This window comes from Rhagoletis pomonella, unplaced genomic scaffold (genome assembly GCF_013731165.1).
Source record: "Rhagoletis pomonella isolate Grant_MI unplaced genomic scaffold, Rhpom_1.0 Rhpom_scaffold_00003, whole genome shotgun sequence".
NCBI classification, from domain to species: domain Eukaryota; kingdom Metazoa; phylum Arthropoda; class Insecta; order Diptera; family Tephritidae; genus Rhagoletis; species Rhagoletis pomonella.
This window is the reverse complement of record NW_023458557.1, coordinates 75544587-75571220: the sequence shown is the minus strand read 5'-3', so window position 1 is coordinate 75571220 and position 26634 is coordinate 75544587. Positions and strand designations below refer to the sequence as shown.

The window sequence follows — 26634 nt, the reverse complement described above, 5'->3', positions numbered from 1 at the left end:
TTTTATTTTATTTTATTTTATTTTATTTTATTTTATTTTATTTTATTTTATTTTATTTTATTTTATTTTATTTTATTTTATTTTATTTTATTTTATTTTATTTTATTTTATTTTATTTTATTAACAATGCATTGAGCATTTTAAGCCCTCATTCTCGCAAAAAAAAATTATATTAATTTAATATAGTTTTTTAATTTTATTTTTTTGTTTTAATTTTATTTTGTATCAATATTGAGATAACTTAACATACGTTTAGATACTTACAGCACAACTAAATTTGGCATGCGTGGAAAGTCGTCATCGTTGATTATTGTCAGAAGGTTGCTGCCAAGATTTCTGCAAAATTTTATACAAAATGAAAGTTTGTCAGTAAAGTTAAAATGCAGTACGCCACGCAACTGAAGGCACATCAATGAATTTGGATTGCTTTTTTGACTGGCTCCTCCTAAATGTTTTTTTTTTTTAATTTTAGTCTGTCATTTATTTTTGCACTTTCAGTTACTCGATGATGTGATGCAAATATTTTCATATCTACTGACTACTTTTCCTTCTAACTAACATTGGCGTGATTAGTAGTTGAATTGAAATGAACTTAAATTAAGAAAGAAGGAAATTGCCGGGTACATTTATATAGAAAACATAGCTTTGATTATACACAGCAAAACAATGGTATATTTTTTAATCTTATTTTGTAAAAGGTACATACTGATGTATGTAAATATGTACTTAAAAAAATTGCATAAAATTTAGTGGAACATGTGAAACCAAGTATTATAAATGAAGCAGGACTACACAACCACCACATAATATGTTTTTTTTTTTTTTTTAACTCAGCAATAGGGTACAACAAACCATTTTATGTAAGCAATTTAAATGACAATGAAATCAAATTTAAGAAACAATTTTGAAAATTACAAAGAGTACAGTAAAATTTTAGAGGATAGTGTGCTTTCAAGCGCGAAAGTGAGAGAGAGAACTAAGCATAGGTGAAAGCGTTAGAAGTAAGCAAGAAAAGGGGAGTGTATGTAAGAAATACTAGCTCACAGTGCTTCGAGTGCCTCTAATCCAGCCAAAGCGTTTGCCGGTATCCGATAGAATAGATTGCCCTCGAGGCGTAGAGTGCGCAATTTTGGCAGATGCTGCAGGCTGTCCGTGTCCATGCTGGCTAAGGCGTTGCCATTCAGCTGACTTTTTTTTTTTTGTTTTTGTCATACATAGTTACATATTGATTATAGGCAAAATTAAATAAAATACAAAATACGAAAATAAAATACAATATCAATAGCATAAGTACATATTTTTGAATCTCATTAAAGCAATTTCATAATTTTTTGCGTTTGTATGGCAAGTGCATTTAGTGTGTTTGTGTGCAAAAACTAATTTTTATGTGCGCTGCGTGATAGTAGAAAATAGTAGCTGGCCGGTTTGCAACGCTTGAAGCATATACTCGGGCGCTTTGAAGTGATGTCACCACCGTAGTGAATGTGTAATTGCTAAACGTGGGCGTGAATTTGAACTCAGCGCAAAAATTTTGAAGCAAAGCTTGAAATCATATGTGCCAAGAGGTTTCATTGAATGCTTGAAATACTTAACACATAATTTTGGTAATTTTTGGTAGTGTACGAACCCGATATAATTTTTGGTAACTTAAAAACTGGACATATTTTTTTGCCAGTTTAAAACATACATGTACGTACATTTTTTGGTAATATAAAAAGTGGAACTTAAAATTTGGTAATTTGAAAATTAAAAATAATTTATTGTTAATTCAAAACTGGTGAAATTTGTTGGGCAATAGGCATACAATTTTCGTAATTCACGCTCTGTGCACAAGTTTTTAATTATTCAAACAAGCGAAATTTTTTTTTGGTAATCTTAAATTTGGGTATATATTTTTTGGGTTTTTATGAAACTGGGCATACATTTTTGGTCATATGAGATCTACTGTCCAAATTTGAAAATTTTGATATAAAATGAGGGCCGTAAAAACCGAGAAGGCACACGTTAACAGTAATTTCTTACTTTTTGTTGAGAACCGTTTTGTAACAATAAAAAATTTTTCCAGTTTTTAAATTACCAATTATGGCCAAGTTTTAACGTAAGGAAAATTAGTTTATTTAGTTTTAAGATAACGTAAAACTCATATCAGGATTTTGAAATTACTAAAACATATGTATATATGTGTGTCAAGTCTTTAAATAGGCAAAAATTCATATTCAGTTTTTAAATTACCAAAAAGTTATGCACAGCTATTTAATTACACAAATATGATGTCCAATTTTTTAAACATCGACAATTTCTAGCAAAATTTTAAATTATTTATTAGACATTTTTATTTTGCCAAAGATTTATGTCCAAATTTCAAAGGACCACAAAATTATGTACGTTTATCAAGTGACCAACAACTTGTGCTGAACTTTTGAATTACAAAAAATGCAAGTCCAGTTTTTAAATTACATGCAAAAAAAAAAACAACATGTGTATAGAATTTTTAAATTACCAGTTTCCAAATTATTTAAAATTTTTAATTGCCAAACACTTATGTACAGTTGTTAACAGATCAAAAAACTTTGACTATTTGTTAAGTGACCAAAATTTTTTGCCGAAATTTTAATTTACCAAATAAATATTATCTAAAATTTTTGAATTTGTGAAAAATGACTTAAAAATTTTGTCCATTTTTTAAGTGAGCTAAAATTTCTAGCCGAATTTTATATTACCAAAAATGTTGGTCCAGTTTTTAAATTGCTAAGAAAGTTTTGTATTGCCACATATTTATATCTAGTTTTCAAAAGGTCAAAAAATTGTGTCCATTTGCTAAGTGACCAAATATTTTTCCGAAGTTTTGAATTACCAAAAATGAAGTCCAGTTATAAAATACAAAAAAAAAATTAACTCGAATTTTTAAATTAACATAATTGTACGTACAGTTTTAAAATGTTCAAGATTTTTGTCCGACTTTTATGCAATTAAAATGTATTTCCAGATTTTAAATATTTATTGCGTCCAGTTTCTAAACTACCAAAAATTTGTGCTGAAATTTAAAATTTCCAAAAATGTATCTAATATATCCAGTTTCCATTTCAGCACAATGTATTGCATATTTATGCAAATTTTTTTATTCTTACATTTCTAATTTTCTTCAAATTCGCTTCATTTATCGTGTTTTGTTATTTATTTGGTTTACTTACAGCGAAATTAAATTCTTCAATCCTTGAAACGCATGCGCTGGCAATGATTTAAGGCCACAATTTTGTAAATTCAGACGTTTCAATTTACCAAGTCCATAAAATGCATTCGGATCAATATTAATGATGCTATTGTCGGATAAAGTTCTGTGAAGGATTGAAAAAAAAAGAATCTTAAGTAGATAAACCATTGCAGAAGTGTATTGAAGAAATTTGCATAGATATTAGAACAGCAGGACTATTTATTCGCACTTTGCCACCATATCTTCGCCCTACCAAATAGACATACATACATACATAATTAATTGCTCAATGTGTTGAAATGCGGTAATATAGTCATTTATCTAAACAAAGTTCAAAGCATGCACGACGCGGAGACGTAACAATGAGAGAGAGAGAGTAAAATTGTCTGTTGAAGGGGAGCGCATTTGCTTGTGATGTTCGCGACGTTGAATAGTATTTGGCGTTGAGTAGATAAATCGAGTTTAAAAAGAGCATTAAGTGGAGAGTATATTGTGAATAACCTTCTTTTCAAGTAAATTAACAATTGTGTGATGATTTATTTGCGCGGTAGGCATATGCTATAGTGCAATAGTACTCATGTGTGTCAATGCGTATAAACAGTCAAAAATGTAGGGAGTAAGCCTCCTAACTACAATCACATTGAGTAGGTCAAGAATATTGGTAAATATTTTGCATTTAATTTCAAGCTTTTCTAGTGCTAGTGCAAAACAGCGCTATGAGTTGTCATAGAGTAGGGGTGTGCTTTTAGAAATATTTAGATAAAATCAGCTTTATCATGAGTTTCATTTTCGCATTCGTCAAATCATTCATTTTTCGCTTACGTGTATTCATTCACTATGATTCTCAATTTTGCGGAAATGCCCTAAAACAGGCAGTAGTGATACAATGATTCACTTATGGTCAGCTCATTTAAGGGCTTTAAATATTTTTAAAACTAATATGTGTCTATTTTTTCCCAAACTTTTTCAGTTATGCTGAATTTCCACAAGACGTCAAATGGCAGCAAGTGTAATGAGAAAGTTGGGCATTAAAAATTATTCCTGTCTTTACGTTAAAAAAGTAGTCATTAAATTCATTTCTTAAAGGCAATTTTACAATGCGCCAATTTTTCGCTATTTCAATGCATAGTGGAAATTCACCATTAGTTTTATTTACATACATACTTAAGTTTGTAAAAGTAGCTCAAAAACTTACAATTCTTCGAGGTTTGGTACCATAAAAAATGTGTTAGCCTCAAATGTTGTTATGTTGTTGTTGCCCAAGTCTCTGGAATTGAAAAGAAAACGCCATAATGATTATCTAGATATTAATCAAAACCGAATAAACTCAATTCAAGACATATTTGTAGCATCCGCCTTGATGGTGTCATGCAAAGCGGAGGGACCTACAGTTTTACGCCGACTCCGAACGGCATTGGTATTTTTATGAGAAGCTGTTTTTCATGGCCGAAATACGCTCGGAAGTTTGCCATTGCCGCCGAGGGGCGACCGCTGTTAGAAAAACACTCTTATTTTTAATATTGTTTTGAGTTTTGTATCAGGATTATGTTTATAAGGAAGAATGGAAAAGGTAACAGAGTCTAAGCGGTAGAAGTTAATAGCAGCTTTGAAACTACAAAGTCCTTACAAAAAAAAAATCCTGACGTCAGAGAGAACAACTAAAAACGCAGTTTTACTATATTTGGCCAACAGTTTCGTGAGTATATTAATTGCGGCTTACTTATGCCGAAGGCCATTCAAGTTCAGAAAGCGGGCGGGTATAAATATCGCTGAAGAGTAGATTTAAATTTACAAAAATTGGCAAGTGACAGTCATTGCGTTCTACCAGCTTTAAAAAATGCTTTTTCAATAGAATTCGTTATTCTAATTTATGCATTGAGGCTTGCACTGAAAATTCAGCATTACAATATGCATTTATTTAGCGACAATTTAGTACGGCAAGCGTATAACGATTTAAATAAACTGAAATTGTATAGCCGCGCTTTCAGCTTAGCTAAAAAAATTATTTGACATTTTTAAATTGCAATATTTTAACGCCGCTTTTGTTTGCACACACTTTTATTTTTATTTTTTTGTTTTTGTGCTCCTGTAGAAAGTGATAAATTATTTCAAAACAAAGACCGAGTACAAGTAAAATTGATTTCAAACAAAGGCTAACGAGAGAGAGGGGAAGAATTATGAAATGAGAATTTAAAATCTATACTTTTTGCAATGCTTTGTGAAAATGTTCTCTTGTTGATTTTTGGATATTTTTTTTTATTTTAAAGTGAATTTATTACACAAAGCAAAAGCAGTATGCGTTACAAATAGAAGTCAAAGCGACTATAATCATTGAAGTTATTGCACCTACCGAAAAAAAAACAGCAAAGACATAAGAGAGATGATAAATGAATATACGTTTGGAAATAAAAAATTATTCACAAAAAAATGTGTACATTTTGGTTATAATGAAAAAAAAAAAAAATAAAATAAAAAATGAAATGTGTAGACCTCAAACCTATCTCATCGCTGCTTATTGCCATCTAGGCGTATACGTAATTTTTTCAATGAAATACGGTGCATTCTATGCGGCAAAATTAGAAGAAAGAGGCCATATAACAGTCATTATTTTTTTATATTTTGTAGCGATAGGCCTTCCACCATCGATTTCTTACGCATTTCTATTTTGCATGGAATGGCCAGAGTTTCAAAGGCTTCAGATTCCGCTTGCCTTGGTAGGGTAATATTTACATGAAGTAAGTAAGCTTAAACGACGCAAAGTGGAAGAGCTCCATAGAAAATGTGGCACAAAGTAGTAAATGTGCTCCGATTTTGCTAAAAAATGGATCGTGCCTAGAAATTAATAAATATGAAAAATGGTAGAATTTAGCTTACTGCCACGCCCACTATACTATTAACTTAGATTAACCTAGAAGTATATAAATCTGAAAGAAGGGATAATGCATATTCGAATTCCTACGTTAAAATTCTATTCATACAACACTGCCTTCCTGTGTCCTTTTATAATTGCTAGCGCTAGAAAAATCCTTAAAACCTGTTAATAGACATGTTTAGAATCCAGCGAACCACTTAGTTCGATATTTCTACACGTTTCGAAATTCTCTCTTTCTGCCACTCTAAGACCACTGCGCGACGTCCGAAAGAAGCTAGTGTTATTGTCTAGAGGTAGAGGAGGTGCCACTCATCGTCGTAGGACAATTTTTTGGGACTCTATGCAAACTTATGCGTGCGTGCTAAAACTTGATTACGAACTAGGCTGCAAACAGCGGACTTGCTAATAAACCTAGAAAGACGGAGCTAGTTCTATTTACCCGAAAATATAAACTGCGCTGTTCACAACTTCCCTCGATAGGTTCCGTTGCACTTGTGAATGCTGACAGGGTCAAGATCATTGCTTTAGGGTCGCCCAAGATACGAATCGAAACTTTCCGGACCTCTCTAAATGGCCACGAAATATTTCCAATTCAAGGTATTTTGGGTCCCAGGATACAGTGGCGCTTTGAAAGTTGGGAAGGGAGCTTTTTTTTTTTTAAAACTATCTTGCCTAGTGTATTTTAATTGTCTTACAAAAGACTCGCAACTACCATAGCCAAAATTTCCCTGTTAGTTCAAGCAATTCAAAAACCAAATAAATGACATAAAAGCATCATAAAATCCCCTACAGCTTTCACTCCAAAGCTGTAATGTTAAAGATACCTTTAACTTATGCGTACTTACAATGACACAACATCATCGGGCAGCTCCACTGGCACCGCTACAATGCCTATGCCACGACAGCTTAGTGCCAGCCGCTCCAAAGTGCCCGTGCAGTGGCAATGCTTCTGTGTCCACACCTCACAAACGGCATGCAGAGTGCGCGGCAAACGATCCGCTGATGCGCCTGCCAATGGTGTTGCACGTTCACTACCCAATAACGCCGGCTTATCAGTAGACGCAGCCGCTGGGTTGTCATTGCTTGCGGCAGCTGCCTGCACACTGCCATGATACTCCAGCAGTGTTTGTTCGTACAACAACTGTGCCTCCTTTTCGGGATCCAGCGAGGAGAGCACAACATTTTCACGTATATGCTCGGGCATAGTGATGGCAATGCGTTTCGTTTGGTGGCTGCCGCCAGTTACGCTGGCGGTGGCATTTCCACTCGCTGAGGGGTTACTTGCGTCAACTTGTGCTGGTGGCTGAGCGCCAACAGCTTTGATAAATTGTGTACTATTCTGTGTATTCGTGCTGCTCACATCGTTTGTGACACTTTCAATTGCCGCTGGTGATTTATCATTTGGCTTGGCGCTAATTGGCGTAAACGTTTTGTTGCTGCCGGTTTGCGGCACTGAGGACGTGTTACTTGTATTGCTACTGTTACTTATGCTATAATTGTGGTTACTGGTGTTGTTGTTGTTGCTACTACTACGTCCACTACTCCTATTTATACTATTACTAATACTGTTGCTGGCACTCGCTTGCTTTGAGCCCACGGTTGCTAATTTCTCAACCGCTTCTTTGGTTTGCTCTACTAAATTCTCGCTTAGAAATATCTTCTCCATTAGCTGTTTTACTCCGCGTTCCACAGCGTTTAACGCATTACTGCTACTCGCAGCATTAGTTGTGGGCCGCCGCTGGTCTGCACCACCACTGGCGTTGGCGCGCAGCATCTCTGCGTTTATTACCAGCTTGTTTAATGCATGCGCCTGCAGCAGCTGCAGCACACACATCACCAACACAAATATTACCGAATCTTTGAGTAGAAACCAAGAGTGCGTGCGATTGCCGCGCCCCCGGCTAATGGCCATGCCGCTGTCACCACCAACACCACCACCACCACCACCACTAATACACTTAACGAGCGCTGCTCTGCTATAAAGCCACACGCGAGGTTTATTTGTCGGCGGCTGCTTCTTCTTATTCCTCTTGCCTTTAATTGCCGCTCGCGGCTGTTTACTGTGCGGCTCGTTCTCTTGTTGTTTTTGTGTTTTGAATCGACTCTGATTGATGCTGACAAGCATTTGTCATTTAATGACAGTTGTGTGTGCCACACATTTCGCACACATGTCGGCGCAACTACGCTGGCTGTAAGCGCCAGCGGCAAGGGCAATAAAAATTTTGTTGAGTAGTAACGAATGGAGCAGCGATTCTTGAAAGACTTGTAATGGACGAGGAGAAGGATGTTATATCTTAATTGTGATGCTGGTTTTTATTTCTTTGCTGATATTTGTTTGAGAAAATTTGCAAAGTTTTTGCAATGATTGTTCTTTGGCTGAACAAATGTCGTTTGTGTCAAAGTTTAAGGGATTCCGTTTTTTTTTTTTGTTGATGAACGATCTTCTGGCGTTGATTTGTGATGGCTGGAAGAGAAAAATAAATGGCATTACATTTATTATAGTATTTGTGTATGTGTATATTTTTTATTGAGCATTGGGGACTTGTCTAGGATATATGTGTGTAACATCAAGAAATAAAAAGCAAAATAAGTTTTTTCTAATAACGGTCGCCTCTTTGCAGGCAATGGCTAACCTACAAGTGTATTTCTGCCATGAAAAAACGGCTTCTCATAAAAATACAATCGCTGTTCGGAGTGGGCGTAAAACTGTAGGTCCTTTCCCTCTGTGTGACAACAACAAAGCGTACGCCACAAATCGAGGTGAAAGCTCTGCCAAACAGTAACATCTGTGTACGCACCTATATATAATTATTATTGAACTAATTTATGTTCCCCGTTAGACCAACCCCTTTTCTCCTCCTTTAAGTTGGCGAATGTCGTTGCAATTCGGACTGAGCTAAAACTTGCACTCAATATCACTGCACATTAGACTGCATCACCAAAAAAAGTTTCGGTTTTTCCGCCGGGATTACAAAAGATGGACCGATTTAAAAATACCCATAAAAACGGAATTTGTTTTTTAATAAAAATAGTTTCTTAAAAAAAAATTTTGAAAAAAATTTCTTCAGATGCCAAAACAGGTTAAACTTCAAAAGTCTGCATAAAACTATTTAAAAATCTTTTCAACGGAATCGTAATAATGAGATTTTTGATGGTATTTTTTAACTTTTTTCAAAGACTGATTTACGAAAAAATTGAATAACTGCGCAAAAACTATTCTGATATAGACTTATGAGATCTCAGTGGAAAGGTATTTTCGCCCCCTTTTTATTTCTGTGCAAAAAAAAGTCATTCGTGTCTCAATTTTTTTCCTTTAAATACCAACACTTCTTGATTCAACTTGGAATGACGCTCGTTCATCCTAACTTTCTGTTTCATCCTTTGAATAACTTTATTAGCAAAGAAATAAAAAGGGTGAGAAAATACCTTTCCCATGATACCTCACCTCACACAAGTCTAAATCGGAGTAGTTTAGGTGCAGTTTTCAAATTTTTGATAAAGGTAAAAAAAAGCATTAAAAATCTCATTATTACGATTCCATTGAAAATATTTTTTAAATATTTGTGTGCAGATTTTTTAAACCGCTTAAACCGTTTGGTCGCTTGAGGGGATTTAAAAAAAATCTTTAAAAAACTATTTTTATTCATAAAAAAACTCCATTTTTTTAAGTATTTTCAAATGGGTCCAGCTCACGTAAATCTTAATATTTTGCTGGACGTCTTAAAATATAATAGATTTTATAATTCCAAATGGAAAAAGATGGAGGATTTTTTTTTTTTGTATAGGGAGTGATGCAGTCTACTGTATATAGTTTTCAGGGGTCTTGCATACAAACATAGCGTGTTGTTGTTGTTTTTGTAGCAGCTACTCAACTCCGTTCAGATCGGCTTGTCCATCAACCGTTGTCTGTCGTGTAGCGGTTGAGCTTAGGAAATCTGATGTAAGAATTTGCTTCCTACATTTATGGATCACCCTAATATACATATATGCCAAAAGAATTTACACAAAAAAAGCAACTCGTGAGATTTGCTCATATATAGTAGCCATACTTTTAAGTTCAGCGAGGCTTTCGTAGATTTAACTAACTAAATGTTATTCTCAATCACTAGCTTTGGTTAATTTAAGTCCAAAAAAATTTCAAAAAAACGGAACTATTCTTTAAATATAGGAAAACCGCTTTTGAATCTTAATTCCATAAACTCCATTGAACAGCATCTCCAACAACCAAGCTCGTTGCATGCTACTTCTCCTTCTCTTCTTGCATCTTCTATGCAAATTCAAATGTACTTCTATGCTCAGATACACATATGTACATTTGTATATACTTGTATTGATCTACATATGTACCTATGCGCTTTTTCTTCAGCAATTCCTTTCACATCAATCAAAATGCTGACAGTGGCATTTCATTGCATTTAATGGATAAACATATTTTGAATAAGCGCTCACCTTTCACTCCATTTGCGAGTAGATACATATGTACACATTGACTATGTATACGCGTATGGGTGCCTATTAGTTTTCTTCAAGAAATTTTACGGTCAAGGCGCCAACGGATGCGTTTAATTTTTGGCAAAATATTGCAAATGTTGTATAAATACCATATCAATTTGATTGACTTGGAATTCTTGTAGAATAACAATTATGCCATCGCAAATCGATTAAGGCGATAATTTACGAATCATGCCGCAAACTTGCTTAATAGCTGGATTTGCAATGTATTTGGTGTGCTAATTATATTGGAGGAATGCCTTGGCATATTTTCTTTTATTTTTGGATTGTGAAAATTTGTTGAAATACGATGGCGATTTGAAAAGTCAATGACTTTTTGAAATTTGCGAGCAGTAACTTTAAATTCGATGCTGCTCCCGTCAACTGCCATCGATTAGTATGCTATTGGAAAATTTTGAGCAAGCTGCGCCGTTTAGTTCGTGCTCAACGAGCATTGAAAGCAAAAAACCCCGTGATGTTGATTCAGCTGTTTTTTGCCTAAAAATCCATTACCGAAACCACAGAAAGGCTCGATAAATGCTATGGGGATTCTGCACCATCAATTTCAATGGTTAAAAATCGATTTACTGAGGTTGGTTGTGCTCGTAACAGATAATATCCATGGAATGATATCCGACTATGAAAATATGTGATTCGGCTGAGGCTGTATTAAGCATCTCAACTAAATAACCTTTTTTTTGCCGAAAAATATATCTTTTATTCAAAGAGTTACAGACTTTTCAAATAGCCCTCGTTTGAGCACAAACCAAACAATTAAGATCCACTACATAGAAATTTTTTCGCTGCGTCATAGGGATGCTTTTGACTGACATCTAAGTTAACTCTCTGATTTTTAATAGAAGACGCCACATTGGCAACGCATCATTATTTACCTTAACTCATAAAAATCGGCCGACTCTTCACTTTTGAAGCGCGCAAGTGCGACAAAACAACTATGATGCAATGAATTTAAACCAGCTGATTTTTAATTATGCCATTCCGGCATGTTCTGTGTATCTTCTCAGTCAAAAGTATCCCTGTGACGCGGAAAATATTTTTTATCTGGCGGGGCCGTTAAAGCTGGAAATTTCAAGTATGAAAACTTTTACTTGAACCTACTTTCTGGGTTTTCATATATAGTGACAGTAAAATTAATAGTGACGCGATATTTTAACAGCCTGCGTGCTGTTTTCTGCACGCACTGTTTTTTTTTCTGGTTCCTACAACAAATATTTTAACAGGTTTTAGTTATTTTTCTTACTATCTAACAAAACCCATGTAAGTCCGAAAACTTTTTAATCATAATTTTTAGAAAAAATTTTGGTATGCAGTTCGTAGCCCAATTACTACTATAAAGTGCCAGTTTGAAGTAGGGATATAAAAAAAAAGATCGATGTGCCGAGCGACATCGATAGCCGTGACTTCAAGCGTCGATGTTCATCGATGTTTCTATGAATCCGATGTTAAGCAAAACATCGATATTTTGAAAAACATCAAAGATGTTTCTTTACTAATTTTTCACCATTTAATTTTGTGTGCGGTTTAAACACATTCCTATTAGTTTTCCCGCCTCCGTACATCTATTTGATGGCTTGTGTGCATATGCACATGATGATATTGTGCTTACAAATCCCTATGCTGCTACTCATAGTGGCCACCAGAGCCAAAAGTCTCTGTAGATATATGTATGTATGTCGAATTAAGCCCCAGCGCCAGAAACTTTGCATATTAGATGTGCACTAAAGCTGGTAGAACATTTAGGACAGGGCGGGCAGAGAAAACTTCTGTTGCAGCGGACTTTTTCACAGCCCCATAAGAAAATTTCCTTGTCGGTTACAAAAAAAGTTAGAAATATTGATATCTATCTATTTACATATATATCTATATATATAACATGCGAAGGCATATTTTGTTCGGAATAAAAGATCTGCACCGTTCGCCCGATTTTCAAAAATGGGATATCAACTTAAAGCGCTTGGCATGCAGATGCGCAAACTGGTTTTGGTTTTTTGAAATGATTTGCCACCTGTTCAAAAATTAAATTCAAATTATTTAATAGTCAATGCCATCAAATCCGCACCGTTCGTTCGATTTTCGGAAATGAGGCGTCATGCTAAAAGCCTTGGACTGTAGATGTGCAATAGGTTTTACTTTTTTTAAAAGAGTTGCCAACCTTTTTTTTTTTGTCAATTATTTTTTTTTTTGATTGTATTCAAATTATTAAAAAAAAAAAATGGTGCCAAACGAAAGGGGTTTCAGAAAATAGTTTTAAAATATTTTTTAGTGGGTTGCCACCTGCTAGAAATGTCGACTTTAGTTTACTTATACTCAAGTTACACGAAATATCAAAATATGGATGTCAAACGAAGGAATGTTAAGAAATCTTTAGTTTGAACTCTAAGAAGATTTTTGAGGTGTTGGAAGAGGCTCGCCACCTATTTAAAAAGTGTTGAATTCAAAATATTTTATAAGTGAAATGAATTATTAAAATATGTGCATAAATCGAAGGTGGTTTGAGAATTTTTTATTTCTGAACTGTATTTAGCTGGGCTACCACATGTTTGAAAATTAAAATTCCACTTAATCCATCAGTAAATTAAAATATGTATCGCAGTATCCGGGGAAAAAGAGTAAACAATGATTAAGTTAAAAAATACTTCTGAAGAGGGATGCCACCTGTTTGAAAGGGCTAACTTAATTAACTAATTAAAAAAGTACATGAAATATGAAAATATCGTAGACAAACGAAGGAATGTTAAGAAATTTTAGTTTGAACATTTCGAATGTTTGAACAGAGTTGCCACGCGTTTACAAAGCTACATTAAAATAATGCAGTAAGTTGGATGAATTATTAAAAGATGGGTATACATCGAAATGGGTTTAAAAGGGGTTTATCCCTGACCTTTATTTAGGAGGGTTGCCATTTGTTCGAACATTCAAATTCTAATAAGTTCATCAGTTTATTGAAATACATGTGTATTAACTACAATGTCAGACGCAAGAGATTTAAGAAGATTTTATTTTGGGAATTCTTTTGAAAAGGAATTTAAAAAATCGGAGGTCAAACTAGAGGTAGATGTAGCCTGTAGATGTATGACAAAGTTTTACTTTTTTAATTAAGATTTTTTCCATCGGTATAGGGTGATTTGAAATTCGATGAAAATAAAAACATGCACTATGCGAGACTGCTCTTCAGCCAGAAACGGCTGTACGGTTTTGATGAAATATGGCACTTGGATTTCTTATAGCTCTGACTAACATTTGGAAAATTGTTTAAGTTCTTGAAATTCAGTTTTGCGCGTTTTAACGCCATGCGGGTTCACCATTAATATCTATTAGCACTACACATGCATTGTTTTGAATCGAAAAATTCGTAGGTATGGCACTTTTAAGTCAATATCTCACACCGTTTTACACCAAATGAAACATACCATGCCAATACAGTGCGCTCTCGAATACCTTCTGTGTCTGGGAATGCAAATTTTGAGGAGGAAGATCGATACATCGATATTTCGATATAACGAAGAATTCAACATAGATGATAATATACATCGGTAGAAACACATTGATAGATCGATGATGTCCGAGGTGTTACCATGTGTTAAGTCCTAGTGAAATTGAAACAAATTTAAACTTTTACAATCCCAACCAAAGCATTCTTCTGTGATTCAGTTAGAGAAATGCATACATATTAGAGTGGTTCAAGAAAAAACTCTTTTTGGAAATTCATAAACGCTACATCAAAATATTGTTATTTGTGGTAAAAAAAGACACACGTATTTTTTTATTAAAAAAAAAAAGTTTTTTAGAGGTCGCGCTGTTCGGTTTATTATAAATACGCTAATGTTCTAATTTTTTTTTGTATTTTCGTGACATGTTAAAATTCAGCTAAAAGTGTGGTGTTTACATATAATTACTCTGATATTATTGGGGAACATTGCCTTAATTGCATACTAAATTTTAATTAAATAAAAAATTGGTAAACATAACTTTATTTAGAATTTACAAAAAAAAAATTTCTGAAAATTTCAGAGTTTTTCAAGATCGGCTGGAGGTATTGTTTAAAAAAATTGGGCCAAAATTGTATATAAGTTTTTGTTTTTACAATTTTTTTTTTTAACTTTAAATTTCTTATACCTTTTTTGTACTTCGGATTTTTTTAATGTATTATTTCCTTATAGCCCAAAATATATCCTTTAAAACGAGAACAGTATCCTTTTTGTGATTCTAATTGTTTTTGAGATATTCAATAATTCTGGAATTTATGAAATTTAGAACTTTGTAGAAATTGCGAAAAAAATATTGATTTTTTTCCTTTGCCAGAGCTTTTGTACTACATACAAGCAACCCTGCTTTTGTTAGAAAAAAAAAAAAAACTGTTTTTCAACATCCGCTTTTTCGCGCATTTTTTCCATCCTTCGTCGCTACACACACTATTCAACCCAAAACAACAGTTGGTAAGCCTACTTTTACCGGTATAGCTGCCAACTTTTTTGTTGACTCTAAAGTTAAACGGAAGCTGTTTGTGTACGCACATAAACATGAGTATTTATGCACTAAGTCGCATACGTACATACGTATACATATGAACATAGTACAGCACCGGTTATATAAATAGCACCCCATTTCTGGGTAATATTGTTTGCCACATATGTTCATTTATTTATTTTAAAAAATTTTCAAATAAAATGCAGTTCACTCTCGAACAAAATTCAAATAAACTTAAGTTCAAAATTTCAAACTGTTTTCTCAGAAGTGTTAGAATTTTTTTGAGTATACAGTAATTATTATCCACTTTCAACTTGCACATTATTACACTGAAATTGATTGGTCTATAATACTCAAAAAAAAAAAAAACTGAGAAAAAAGTTTCAAATTTGGATGAAAATTTATCGATTTTTTTTTCTATAGTGAATGACCGAACTCCGGCTTAGGCTTCGGCTTCGGTTCGGCCAAAAAAAAAAATAAAACGGACTTTGGCCGAACATTTGTAATTAATTTTTTTTTTTTAATTGTACAATGTTTTAGTTTTATTGTTTCTATTTGGATGTGTAATCCTGCTATTCATTTTCACTTTGAAAATTGCAGAATCAAATAAAAAATGAACTTTTTCATTCTCGCAAAAAAACATGAATATAATTGGCGGCAGTAAAACGAAGGTAGGAAATTCATATAAAACATTCATTAAATAGCGAATTGGATACTTTTCTTAATGAACATCTGCTGCTAAGAATCTGAAATGTTTTTGAATACGGATATCAAAGCCAGTGTTGCCGTTGTGCGACTAAAGTGAAAATTTGACTTTTGCAAATTTTGATTTTTTGACACTTTTTTCAAAATTATGAGCGACTTTTGCCCCCTTTCAGAGATTCTTTAAGAAATGTTAGCAGAACCATGCTGCATGGCAAAGCCCACATTTTCTGTTGAAGAAAAAAAATTCTTTTAAAATATTTGTCTGCTCCTCCATCAAGTGTGTCTAATGGGCAATTGCTAAGTGCTTTATACCGATAGGTGAAAATGCCGAATTTCCGATGTCTGTACGTTATAGATATCAAGGAAAAAATACTATGGGGGGGGTCTTTATTAGCGCAACAGAAGCCAAATCAACAATTTTAAAATTTTTGTCTCTCTGTCCGTCTGTTTGTATGTTTGCACGCACAGCACTCGAAAAATAATGCATAGAATCAACTGCCGTAGCTTTAAAAAAAATAAATCTCTCTCTAGGGGTGCAAAATGTTTTGTGGAAGGTTGCCACCTGTTTGAAAATTCCAATTTGAATTAATTGGTAAACTCAATATCGCAAATTTTGTATTAAACTATAGAGGTATAGGGAAGTTGACTGCCAAAAATTAATTTGAGTAGGGTTGCCACCTGTTTGAAAAGTTTTATTGAGTTACTAAATTGATAAGATACATGAAATATTACAATACGGGTATCAAACTAAAGTAGCTTAAAAAAGTTTACTGCCGAAAATATTTTTTAGCGGGTTGCTACCTATTTAAAAAATTGTACTCAATTAAAGTGATAAGATAAGGTAAATACTGAATTAATACACCTATGAAGAAAGTGCGCGATATGTAGAATCGAGTTATACGAGTGTAAATTAAATTCTCGGGATTAAAAAATAAATAAAAAATAAATCGAAAATATATTAACTAACACCCTTATTCATAAAAAATAAAGTTTGTTTCATAACTCGAAAAGCTCATAAAAGTCTTTAAATCTATTTTTTATGAATTAAGCCATATGAGTTTTGGGCGGGAGTAACAACACAAATTACTTTTAAGGCGCAGTGAATCGCGCCGAGTATATTTGCTAGTTATAACAAAAAATTATTTAATTTCGAGTATTAAAAATATAAGTTTTTTGTTGTCAACTTTACAAACATAAGTATTTTTACGTTAAAAACTGAAATGGCGGGTGATTTAAACAAATGTACCTTTTTTATTAACAATAATAAAAATATAGACTTCAAAAAAAATCATTGATTATTTATTATTTTAAAAATCGATTTTCGGTCGTTCTCTCGTTTTCTACAAAGTTTTAAACTTGGGTTTATATGGGTTTTGTTAGAGAACACGAACATAAGTGGCTCTCTGAAATGAGATGCTACTGATATGACCGATACCGTACATATATCGTATGTATGTATGTAGGTATGTACATATGTATATACAATCGAATATATGTATCTATATTCTATTTGCTGATGAACACTTTCGTACAAACATACAAACATGCAAACATGCATCCACACATTGCTGTGTTCACTGCACTTTCCATTGGTTCTAAATGGGCGTTTGTGGTTGATGTGTGTAAGCTTATACAAGTGTGTGTGTGTTTTTGTATACGCTACGAAGCAGTCGCTTGCACTTTTACGTTAAGTATAACGGTAATTTTATGAGGTCATAAAAATAATTTCAACCCAACCGCATAATCTCACACTTGCCACATGCAGACTGTTAGCTAAATGTTTTTTTTTTGTTTATGATCTGCGAAGAGTTTTGTGTGGTTAAACTCTTTTATTTTGGTTTTGTTTTTTTTTTTGTTTCTTTTGTCCATTGCTCTGGTTTTTGCTGAATTGTGCGCAGTCAACTTTAGTAGTAAAATTACCAACTCCGTTTAATACCAATCAATTTTCCACTAATTTGCCTGTTGGTCGTAAATTTTCACTTGCAGACTCATAAATTTTATTCAGTCCATGGCAATTTGACACTCAACAGGCGGGCACACAGGATTGCTGGTGTGCTCTAATAATTATGTATGTATTTAGTTTGTAAACTTAGTTTTTAGTGCCATGTTGCAATTAATTAAAAATGTTTACAAATGTTAAATGTTGAAATCAGAAAATATTTAATGGAGAACATTTTGAGGTTTTATTTCGTTTTTCATGCAAACTACTTCAGTTCAATAATTGAGTAAATAAGAAAATGCCAAAAGTAGAAAGCACTTATTACCTTATTTTATTTATTTTTTTAATTTTATATGTTTTTTATATTTTTCAATTTATTTTATTTTATTTATTTATTTTACTTTTATTCTTTTTTTCGAAATTTTATTTTTATTTTTATTTTTTAATTTGGAATTTTTTTTTATTGACTTTTATTTTGTTTATTATAATTTTTTTACAACAATACCCGCTTGCATAATTTTTGGTTCCCTCTAAAAGTGATTCAAAATATGCCATAATATGTACTTAAGAAAACAAGAAACGAGAAACAAAAGCCTCAAAAAATGCCACTTCGAAAATGTTGCTAAACAAGTTCCTGCGTAGCAGCGACAAGGAGGAGAGACAATCGGGCGACATTTAGCCGCTACTGTTGAAGTGGCTTTCCATGAATGAAATATATACATACGTATATGTATGTGTATGAATGCAATAAGTCAGAAATGCAAACAACAACAAAGCAGGCCGAGTCAGCAGAGAGCAAGTGTGTTGCATTAAGAGCGAGTTCAGCCACTAGTACATATAATGCGTGCATTTACGCAGGCGCAGTACAATTACGCGCTTCAATAAATATTCAATGCGTTTAAGGCGATTTTTTATTAATTTCCTTTTTTGTTGTGTTTTTTATGCCTTTGTGTTTTTGTTGTTTTGTCAATAATGTCAGCTGGTTGTTTATGTGACTGCCATTGGTGTTGAAATTGTTTGCATATGCATTAAAGTATTTTTTGTTTTTATTAATTTTTTATTTTTTTTGATTCCGTACAACTGTTTGTTTACTCGTTTTCAATTTAAATTCATGTGATTTTTTTTTGCCACATCAGTTGATATTTTTTTTTGCAATTTTCTTGTAATTTTCCATTTTGTATTAGCTGAGGTGTAGTGTTTGGATTGTTCAATTTACATGTTTTGACTTTTTATATTGATATGTCAAATGGCATATTTAAAGTAATAAAATGTTTTACGCTTTGTTCGTTTGCTATTTAGTAAAAAACTTCAGTTCGCTTCGAAAAAGTTCACTTGAGAAATTTTACACGTGGCATAACAACTAGTGATTTTATCGGTTTTGTGTTAGACTTTCAGTTTTGCTTCTTTTAAATCACTGGGTATGTAGAGATTAATACCAATCGTGCTGTTGGAAGCTCCGGTAATCAGCGACCGTAACAGTTACAACTTTTATTTAAAAATCGCTCTTTAACAATTATTTTTTAAATAACAATTACTTTTGATTTTTATCGAAATAATCTGCAAATAACATTTAATTTTGATTTTTAAATTATATGTCTTAGATAACAGTTATCGAAGACTTTTATTTATAAAGGTCATAATTAAAAATCAGTCACTGACCTTTATATTTTAAATGATACTTGTAAAAGTCATTTGTATAAGTCGTAGTAAACTTTTGTTTCCTAACACCTTCTTAACTGTGAAAATTTTTAATGACTTTTATACGAATGATTTAAAAAATACAAGTCGATGACTGATTTATATTGATGACTTTTAAAAGTAAATGTCACTGACTGATTGTTATTGATGAATTTTACAAATGAAAGTCTTAAATAACTGTTAACTGATATGAAGTGAAGTGAAGTGATGGCCGACTATGACTGTGTAACTAAAATGCATGGCCGCCTTCATAAGCGGCAGGTACATCAAGTTTTACTGTGCAATTCAATTTGTGACAACTCAGACAATCTTCTCTCTCTGGGTGGAGTTGGAGGAGAGAGTAGCAGAGCAGCAGAGTAGCGATTAGAAATTACCTTGATAAGAACTCCAAGGCTGTCATCCGGATCGCGATGCTGCTAACAGAGGAGCAGGAAGGTATCCTCTGCGTGTTAAAGACTTGGTGGGGAAGGACTTGGCTTCACTTGGCATTTCCTATTGGCGCAAGTTGACACAGGAGAGAAACGACTGGTGTGCTGTTTTGGACTCGGCCAAAATCGCTTAGGGAGTTACAGCGCCAATAAATAAATAGAAGAACCCCAAGGGATAGGGATATATTTGAGGCGCGACTATGCATTAAATGTGTATTCCATCGTGGAAATGCACGCCTAACTCTGAGAAATCAATAACACAATTACCGAAATATACCGCTCGAATGCTCCATGGCTAAAAGGCCGGGACCTGACCCGCGGGCATGCTTGCCGAAAATACTGTCATATATTTCAGCATGTTCTGCAGCAGCTTCAATGACTAGGATTTGAAGTAGACAATTGAGCATTTATCAGTAGAGGTACAGAAAATCCAATTTCCTCCGAGCCAATTAAAAAGTCGAAATATTAGTGGAAGGTATATCAACCATTTGGCATAGACATCAGTATTTCCAGTAGGATGGCACAAATCCTCATCTTCCCATCAAAATGGTAGGAGGGCGTCGGCGATGATACGATGATACCTTTAAAGAGCATGTTTTATTTTCATGGATGTGTAATTGTGTCACATAATTAACTCTTGGAGGTTTCGTAACTCTTTTATTTTGAAGAAGATTCGCGACCGACTACACTGACTCCTACCGGCAATACTGATGTATTTGATATGCCAAATAACTTCCACTGATACTTGGGTTTTTTAACTGGCTCGGAGGCAGTTGGATGCTCTCCAAAGCACACTTGGTCTCAAGTTAATTTCATTGTGCGACGGATTTCATATTCAACATAGGATCCCAGCCAATTTTTGAAGAGCATAAGCACTTTCACATCAAAGGTTGGCCGAATTTGATTAATTTGTACTCTAAAACTTTCTTCACGATTCCACAGTCTCTTTTTACATACATACAAATTTATTGGTTTTCGTTCATATCGCCAATACTTACATACATACAGTCAATCACAGAAGTATTCGTAATTTATTTATTTATTTTTTTCTTTCATTGGGAAAATTTGCATAATTAATAGGGTAATTTAAGCCGCTTGAGTGTCAATAAATACATTCTTTTTCCGGATAAATAAATCTTGCATACTTCATACAAAATTCACAAAAATTAATGAAATTTGAAAAAAATGCATCGAAACTTCAAACTTTTTAATAAGAATTTTTTAAAAAATGTTCCAGTGTACCGTTTTGTGGCCAGTTTAAGCTAAAAATTACAGTTAATTTTTTAGATTTTTTTGTCGCGGCTGTACCGAATTTCCTATCATACCAAAATAGATTTTGTTCGTGCGTTAAATGGAAAAAATGCGCAACATCCTCGAAGAAAAAATTTAAAAAAAAAAATTATAATTTTTAGCTTTAACGAGATAAAAAACTGCACACCTGAAAACCTTCTAAAAATTCTGATTAAAAAGTTTGAAATTTTGATGAACATTTGTTGAAGTTTGATTAATTTTTGTGAATTTCGCACACAGTTTGCAAGATTGATATATATGGTTTTCGTTATAGAATGAGATATATATTAGATAAAAATTAACGAAAAAGATTTGCAATGGAAAACATTTTAAATATTTTGAAAACGAAACTAAATTACGAATACTTTTGTGAGTAACTGTACATATAATACGATTCACAGCCAAGGTAACCACACTGTTTTCACCTCAAAACTTTAAATTTATAGCGCATTTTTTTCCAATACACATTATAAATTTTTATTTTACCATGAATATTCTTGGCAGGTAATTAACTACTTCCTAGAATTGAAATATTTGAAAAATAGCCTACTTGAGAATGCCAGAAGCAGTCACATTGACTACCTTCAATTAATTTTCAACTTACACAGTTGTGGGTGCATTGCATGCTTGCATTTTGCATACTAATCATGTAAATTGAGCTGTCATTAAGTTGGTTCTTGATTTTATCGCAATTGAATGCGTGTATAAAATTTCCAAATAAATCGCCGAATCAGCAGTCAATTAACATGGCTGTCACAAATATCAAAAATTTCATACACTGCCTGCGATATCATTGACTCGTTCAGAGCCTTTTGGTGGTTTAATATTTGCTAAAAATTATAAAAAATTATAAATACTAAAATTACACTTACATAGCTATAAAAACTTACACTACACTGCTAAAAATTATGTATCACTTTGCCGGCCCTTTCTTTTCTTTTTTTTTTTGTAACGAATGAATAGTTCACCAAAATTGCTGCAAGCGATGAAAGCAGATGAGATATGTAAAATTATTGTACAATTATTTGCAATAAAGCCAAATCACTTCAATAAGATTGCAAACAAACTTTTGATCTATTTGAACTCATCAAACTGTTGCTCGCCTTTTGTATTTGCGGGTATATATGTTGTGCAATAAATATATTGAAAAACCAATAAAGCGTTTTATAGCTCACAAAAGTAATTATGACTATCATTATATTCAATATAAGTGCAATTGTCTGCCAATTTTTGTTAACGGATACATTGTTTGATTGCCACTTTTTTGATAGAGCGAAAAAAAGCCTCGTGCAAATTTGTTCGCACGCTTTTCGCCAACTTTATGTGTAATCTTTTATCATTTTTGTGAGTAATTCACAAACACACACATATACGTATGCAAACAAATAAACTTATACTCATTAATGCGTGTATAATTATCGCACATTATCTGCTTGTCATGCAGATCGCGTTCACGATTTCAGGGCACGCCAGGTGGCCTAAGCGATTCATCTATTCATTCAATCGTTATCTTCTAAAATGATTTGTGTTTTTACATATACTATGCATAGTACATAAGTATACAAATTATTGTTGTTGATATTTTAATTGTCTCTCAATTGCTAACAGAGTGGTAATTTCATAGAGCAGGCTATGGCTTCGGTAAAAGTGGAAAGAAGGCTAGAGTTTATTCCATTTTTGTTCTTTTTATATTGGCAGACTTTAAAATGAGTTGTATAATTGCAATGAAAACGATAAAAATTATTAAACGTTTTTCTTTTATAAACCAAAGAGAAATAATAGTCAAAGTCAAAGACTGATAATTTCTGATATCCACAATATCTCAGTATAGAGTAGGTAGAGGTGGCGTACAAGAATGATAGAATACAAGATTGCGCCGATCAGAGAGGATTTTTGAGAATAACTTTTGTGTGACGTCGCACTGGTGCAATTGCGAGAGAGAAATGCCAAAACGTGAGCAAGAATGGAAGAAGAAGAAAAAATGTTGCAAGGAAAACGTAAACAAGTTGCACAAGTGTGACGTCATGCAAACAACGATTCTGTCAAATTCGTTAAGAGAGGAATAGCGGTCCTAAATCGGCGCAACCTTTGTATTCTCTCAATCGTGGGTGGCGTATGTGTATAATACATGAGAGGAAAGCACTTCTGCGTTCATATGACGTTAAGGCATGCTCAACTGAATATTCACACTTCTACAGACGAAGTTTAATTGCATACAACGAGTGCTTGAAAACAAATGAATAATACTCGAAAGATTTATTGCGAACATTGTTGAAGGCTACCTTGCCATATATTACCAAATACCTGCAAATTAAATTTAGTAAAAAAGGACCTCTCAACCTTTGATATGATTGTCTCGATAGATTTTGCCCTTGAATACACGTCTTGATTTATAGAGATCGGTTGTCACTTTATAAGAAGCAGTACCTAGCGCTTAATTAATTATGTCGGGAGCTACTATATTGAACAGTTCGTTTATGAACAAAATTTTTTTTTAAAATAACCACATCCAATTAACCACGAGACACTATATAAATTTTCTCTTTTATTTCCATCTATGAGCCCTCACAGAACAAATGAAGTTAGAGTTAGTTATTTGTTACTCTGCTACCCGTCTACCTTATGTAGAAACACCACCTTCACTTCACTCATATTTGATGTAATGTAGGTTTAGTAAGCAGTGGGCTTTGAAAGGATATGACAGACCATTCCACTGCATATCAAGACTTAAAATGACCCTTATAAAGTCTTGCAGAAAAAATTGTTCCTAAGTAGAACTTGGTGAAATCGTGGTCAATCAAGTCCGCAGACCTCCTGTTCTTCTATTCTGTGTAAAAATTTCATATATATACCGATTACCACCCAGATACCCTAATTGCCATACATTTTCTGATATCAGACAAGTCGGCCAAATGTCTGAGTAAAAAGTTGACTATTTAGACAAATCTTACAGATTTCTGAGCGAAGTGTCTAGAGAATTCTATTTATTTCCTTGTTTGACATGTCTGATCGAATTCTGTTCGATTTCGGGTCTGATTATGTTTATTTTTCTTTTATTCCACTGGCCGATAGGCGAAATATTTTTGGCATGTTTTTTTGATTCACCTCAAAAGTGTGTTTACTCATAAATTACTGTCAACTAAATAAATATAATAGAACTGCCATAAATTTAAAAACTTCATCAAAGTTCTATAAAAACAACAACAAATTTTGTTGAACAGGGTTAACAATATAAAATATATAAAATTTTTAATGCACAGTTATGGTAAAATATGTCGCGCCAGGCATTTAAATAAAAAGTTAACCGAGAGACACGAAATTTTTAAACTTGCTATTGCGATATGGGTATTTCCATACGTCGCATACGTGACAGTCGTACGTTTCAATGTGCTACAAACAAGGAATGCCATTTGTTTTCTTTAACTTTTTTGGGCCATTGTATAGCATATAATAAGTTCTATATTTAACCGAAAAGTGAAAACAATCGAACTGCTTAGTCCTGAAATATAAGCATTTAAAGAGAGTGTCGTTACGTGACAAAAAATGGAAGTAGATTTTTTCTTTTCTTACAAAATCGCAAAAGTCGGCGAATTGGGGACTGCTATTTTCATGAAAGCTATTTTAATATGATTTGGAACAATTCTAGTTGTTTTTACATTTTTTTTAAATTAATGCAACTTGTTTCAATTTTCTTTTACAACCCCAAGTGTGAAACGTCACGTGACATCGTGATATTTTTGTTAATATTGCTTTTAAATGAATTTTTAACGCAAATAAAACATGTATTTTATGTAGAATATACTTTATATTTTGACTTCAGTGCCAATTCAGGGTGAATTTTTTGGAAATCTATGATTTATTATGTTTCAACTACATACGCCAAATTCGAACCAAATCGGACCATAAATACGGTTTTTCGAAATATCTCGACCTTGGCGCCACCTAGGAAGACCACTTTACGCAAACATGATTCTACTTTCATAGCCAGTATACATTTTAAAAAGCAGACAAATCGGCCCGTAAATACGTTAGATATAAGACTTTTATTTTTTTTTTGTCGTGGTGGACCTTCTGATGGAAAAACCATATTTCATTATGAATTGAAGCAAGATTTGGATAAAAGGCTTGATTTGGTAAGTTTCGTATGCATCAATTGTACTTTTATACAACATACTTAATTGTAGATAGCGAGATTAAACAAGCAAAGGCATGATATAACTAGTGAGTTCATTTACGAAAACTTAAAATTAATATTTAAGGAGGATAACATTACCGAACAATTTTCGTGGAGCTGAGCGAATAATAATATAGTAGTCAAGGACCTCACCTTCGTAAAAATTCTAAAAACAATGATGATTAATATTTTGGCATTAATTTAATTATTATCAATAGATTTGGCATTGTCGGCCGCTGTGGTGTAGTGGTAAGCAATGCGCGCTTTCACTCATCAGCACCTGGGTTCAAGCCCTGGTCAAAGCAACATCGCAAAAAATATAGAAAAAGGGTTTTTTCTTAACCGCGGTCGTCCCTCGGCAGGCAATGGCAAACCTCCGAGTGTATTTCTGCCATGAAATACAGCTTCTCATTAAAATGCAGCCGCCGTTCGGTATCGGCGTAAAACTGTAGGTCCCTCCGCTTGTTGTGACAACATCAGGGCGCTCGCCACAAATCGGAGGAGAAGCTCGGCCAAACACTAACATATGTGTAAGCGCCAATCTATTATTATTATATAATAGATTTGGCATTAGAAAATATACCACAAACTTCATCTCCCATGTGAAAGAATTAATTAAACAATTTTTCAACATGTCCAAAAACAAAATGAAAAAGGCCAAAAATAGAAAGCCCAACAATTAAAATATGGCTACGTAATTTATATTAAATTGAGTTTTAAGTGAATATAATCAGATTACAGATTACATTTCTCCCGAAATCTGTTAGATATCTGTTAGACTCATCGGGCCAATAAATCAGAATTTCCTTGATTATTTGGTCAGACATCTGTTAGAAATCCGTGAGAATTGTCGGTAATTAAGTCAGAATTTCCCATGACGCGTCGGTTAGACTTCCTGTCAATCTGTCAATACGTTTCTCTCTGACTGATATAGACCAGAAATCATAACTATTTCGGACTTTTTCGCCGACGACTCTGACGGCTATCTAACAGATGTCTGGCAATTTTGCTAGCTGGGCAGTAGCTCAGTAAACAAGATATGTATTAATTTTTACTATGTGAGTATATCGTCACCGGAGTTGACGATCGACCTAACTAGGCAACCAGTTCGAAAACGCCAAATCTCAGAAAACTTTTCAAGAATGCCCTACTTCAGAATTTTATTGAAAATCAGAATTCGGTTCAAAAACACCCTATATCAGCTGAAATTATATTGAAAATGTTCTAAGATAGTTCGTTTTTGAATCGGTAGCTGAGATAGGGTCTTCTTCAATGAAATTCTGATATAGGGCGTTTTTAGTCAAATTCTTAAGTAGGGCGTTCTTGAAAAGTTTTCTG

General features: G+C 33.5%; 2 protein-coding genes across 2 annotated transcripts in view; one reads left to right on the top strand and one right to left on the bottom strand.

The window, feature by feature from the left end:
* LOC118735529 overlaps window positions 1-8208 on the bottom strand; it is a 35645-nt gene extending 27437 nt beyond the window's left edge. The window contains exons 1-5 of the mRNA XM_036465330.1: window positions 6929-8208; window positions 4407-4478; window positions 3192-3335; window positions 1045-1188; window positions 265-336 (exon numbers count right to left, since the gene is read on the bottom strand). Of these exons, the coding sequence (XP_036321223.1) occupies window positions 265-336; window positions 1045-1188; window positions 3192-3335; window positions 4407-4478; window positions 6929-8208 (1712 nt within the window). The remainder of the gene's footprint in view (window positions 1-264; window positions 337-1044; window positions 1189-3191; window positions 3336-4406; window positions 4479-6928) is intronic.
* LOC118735531 overlaps window positions 1-26634 on the top strand; it is a 321256-nt gene that overhangs the window by 176843 nt on the left and 117779 nt on the right. The window lies entirely within an intron of this gene.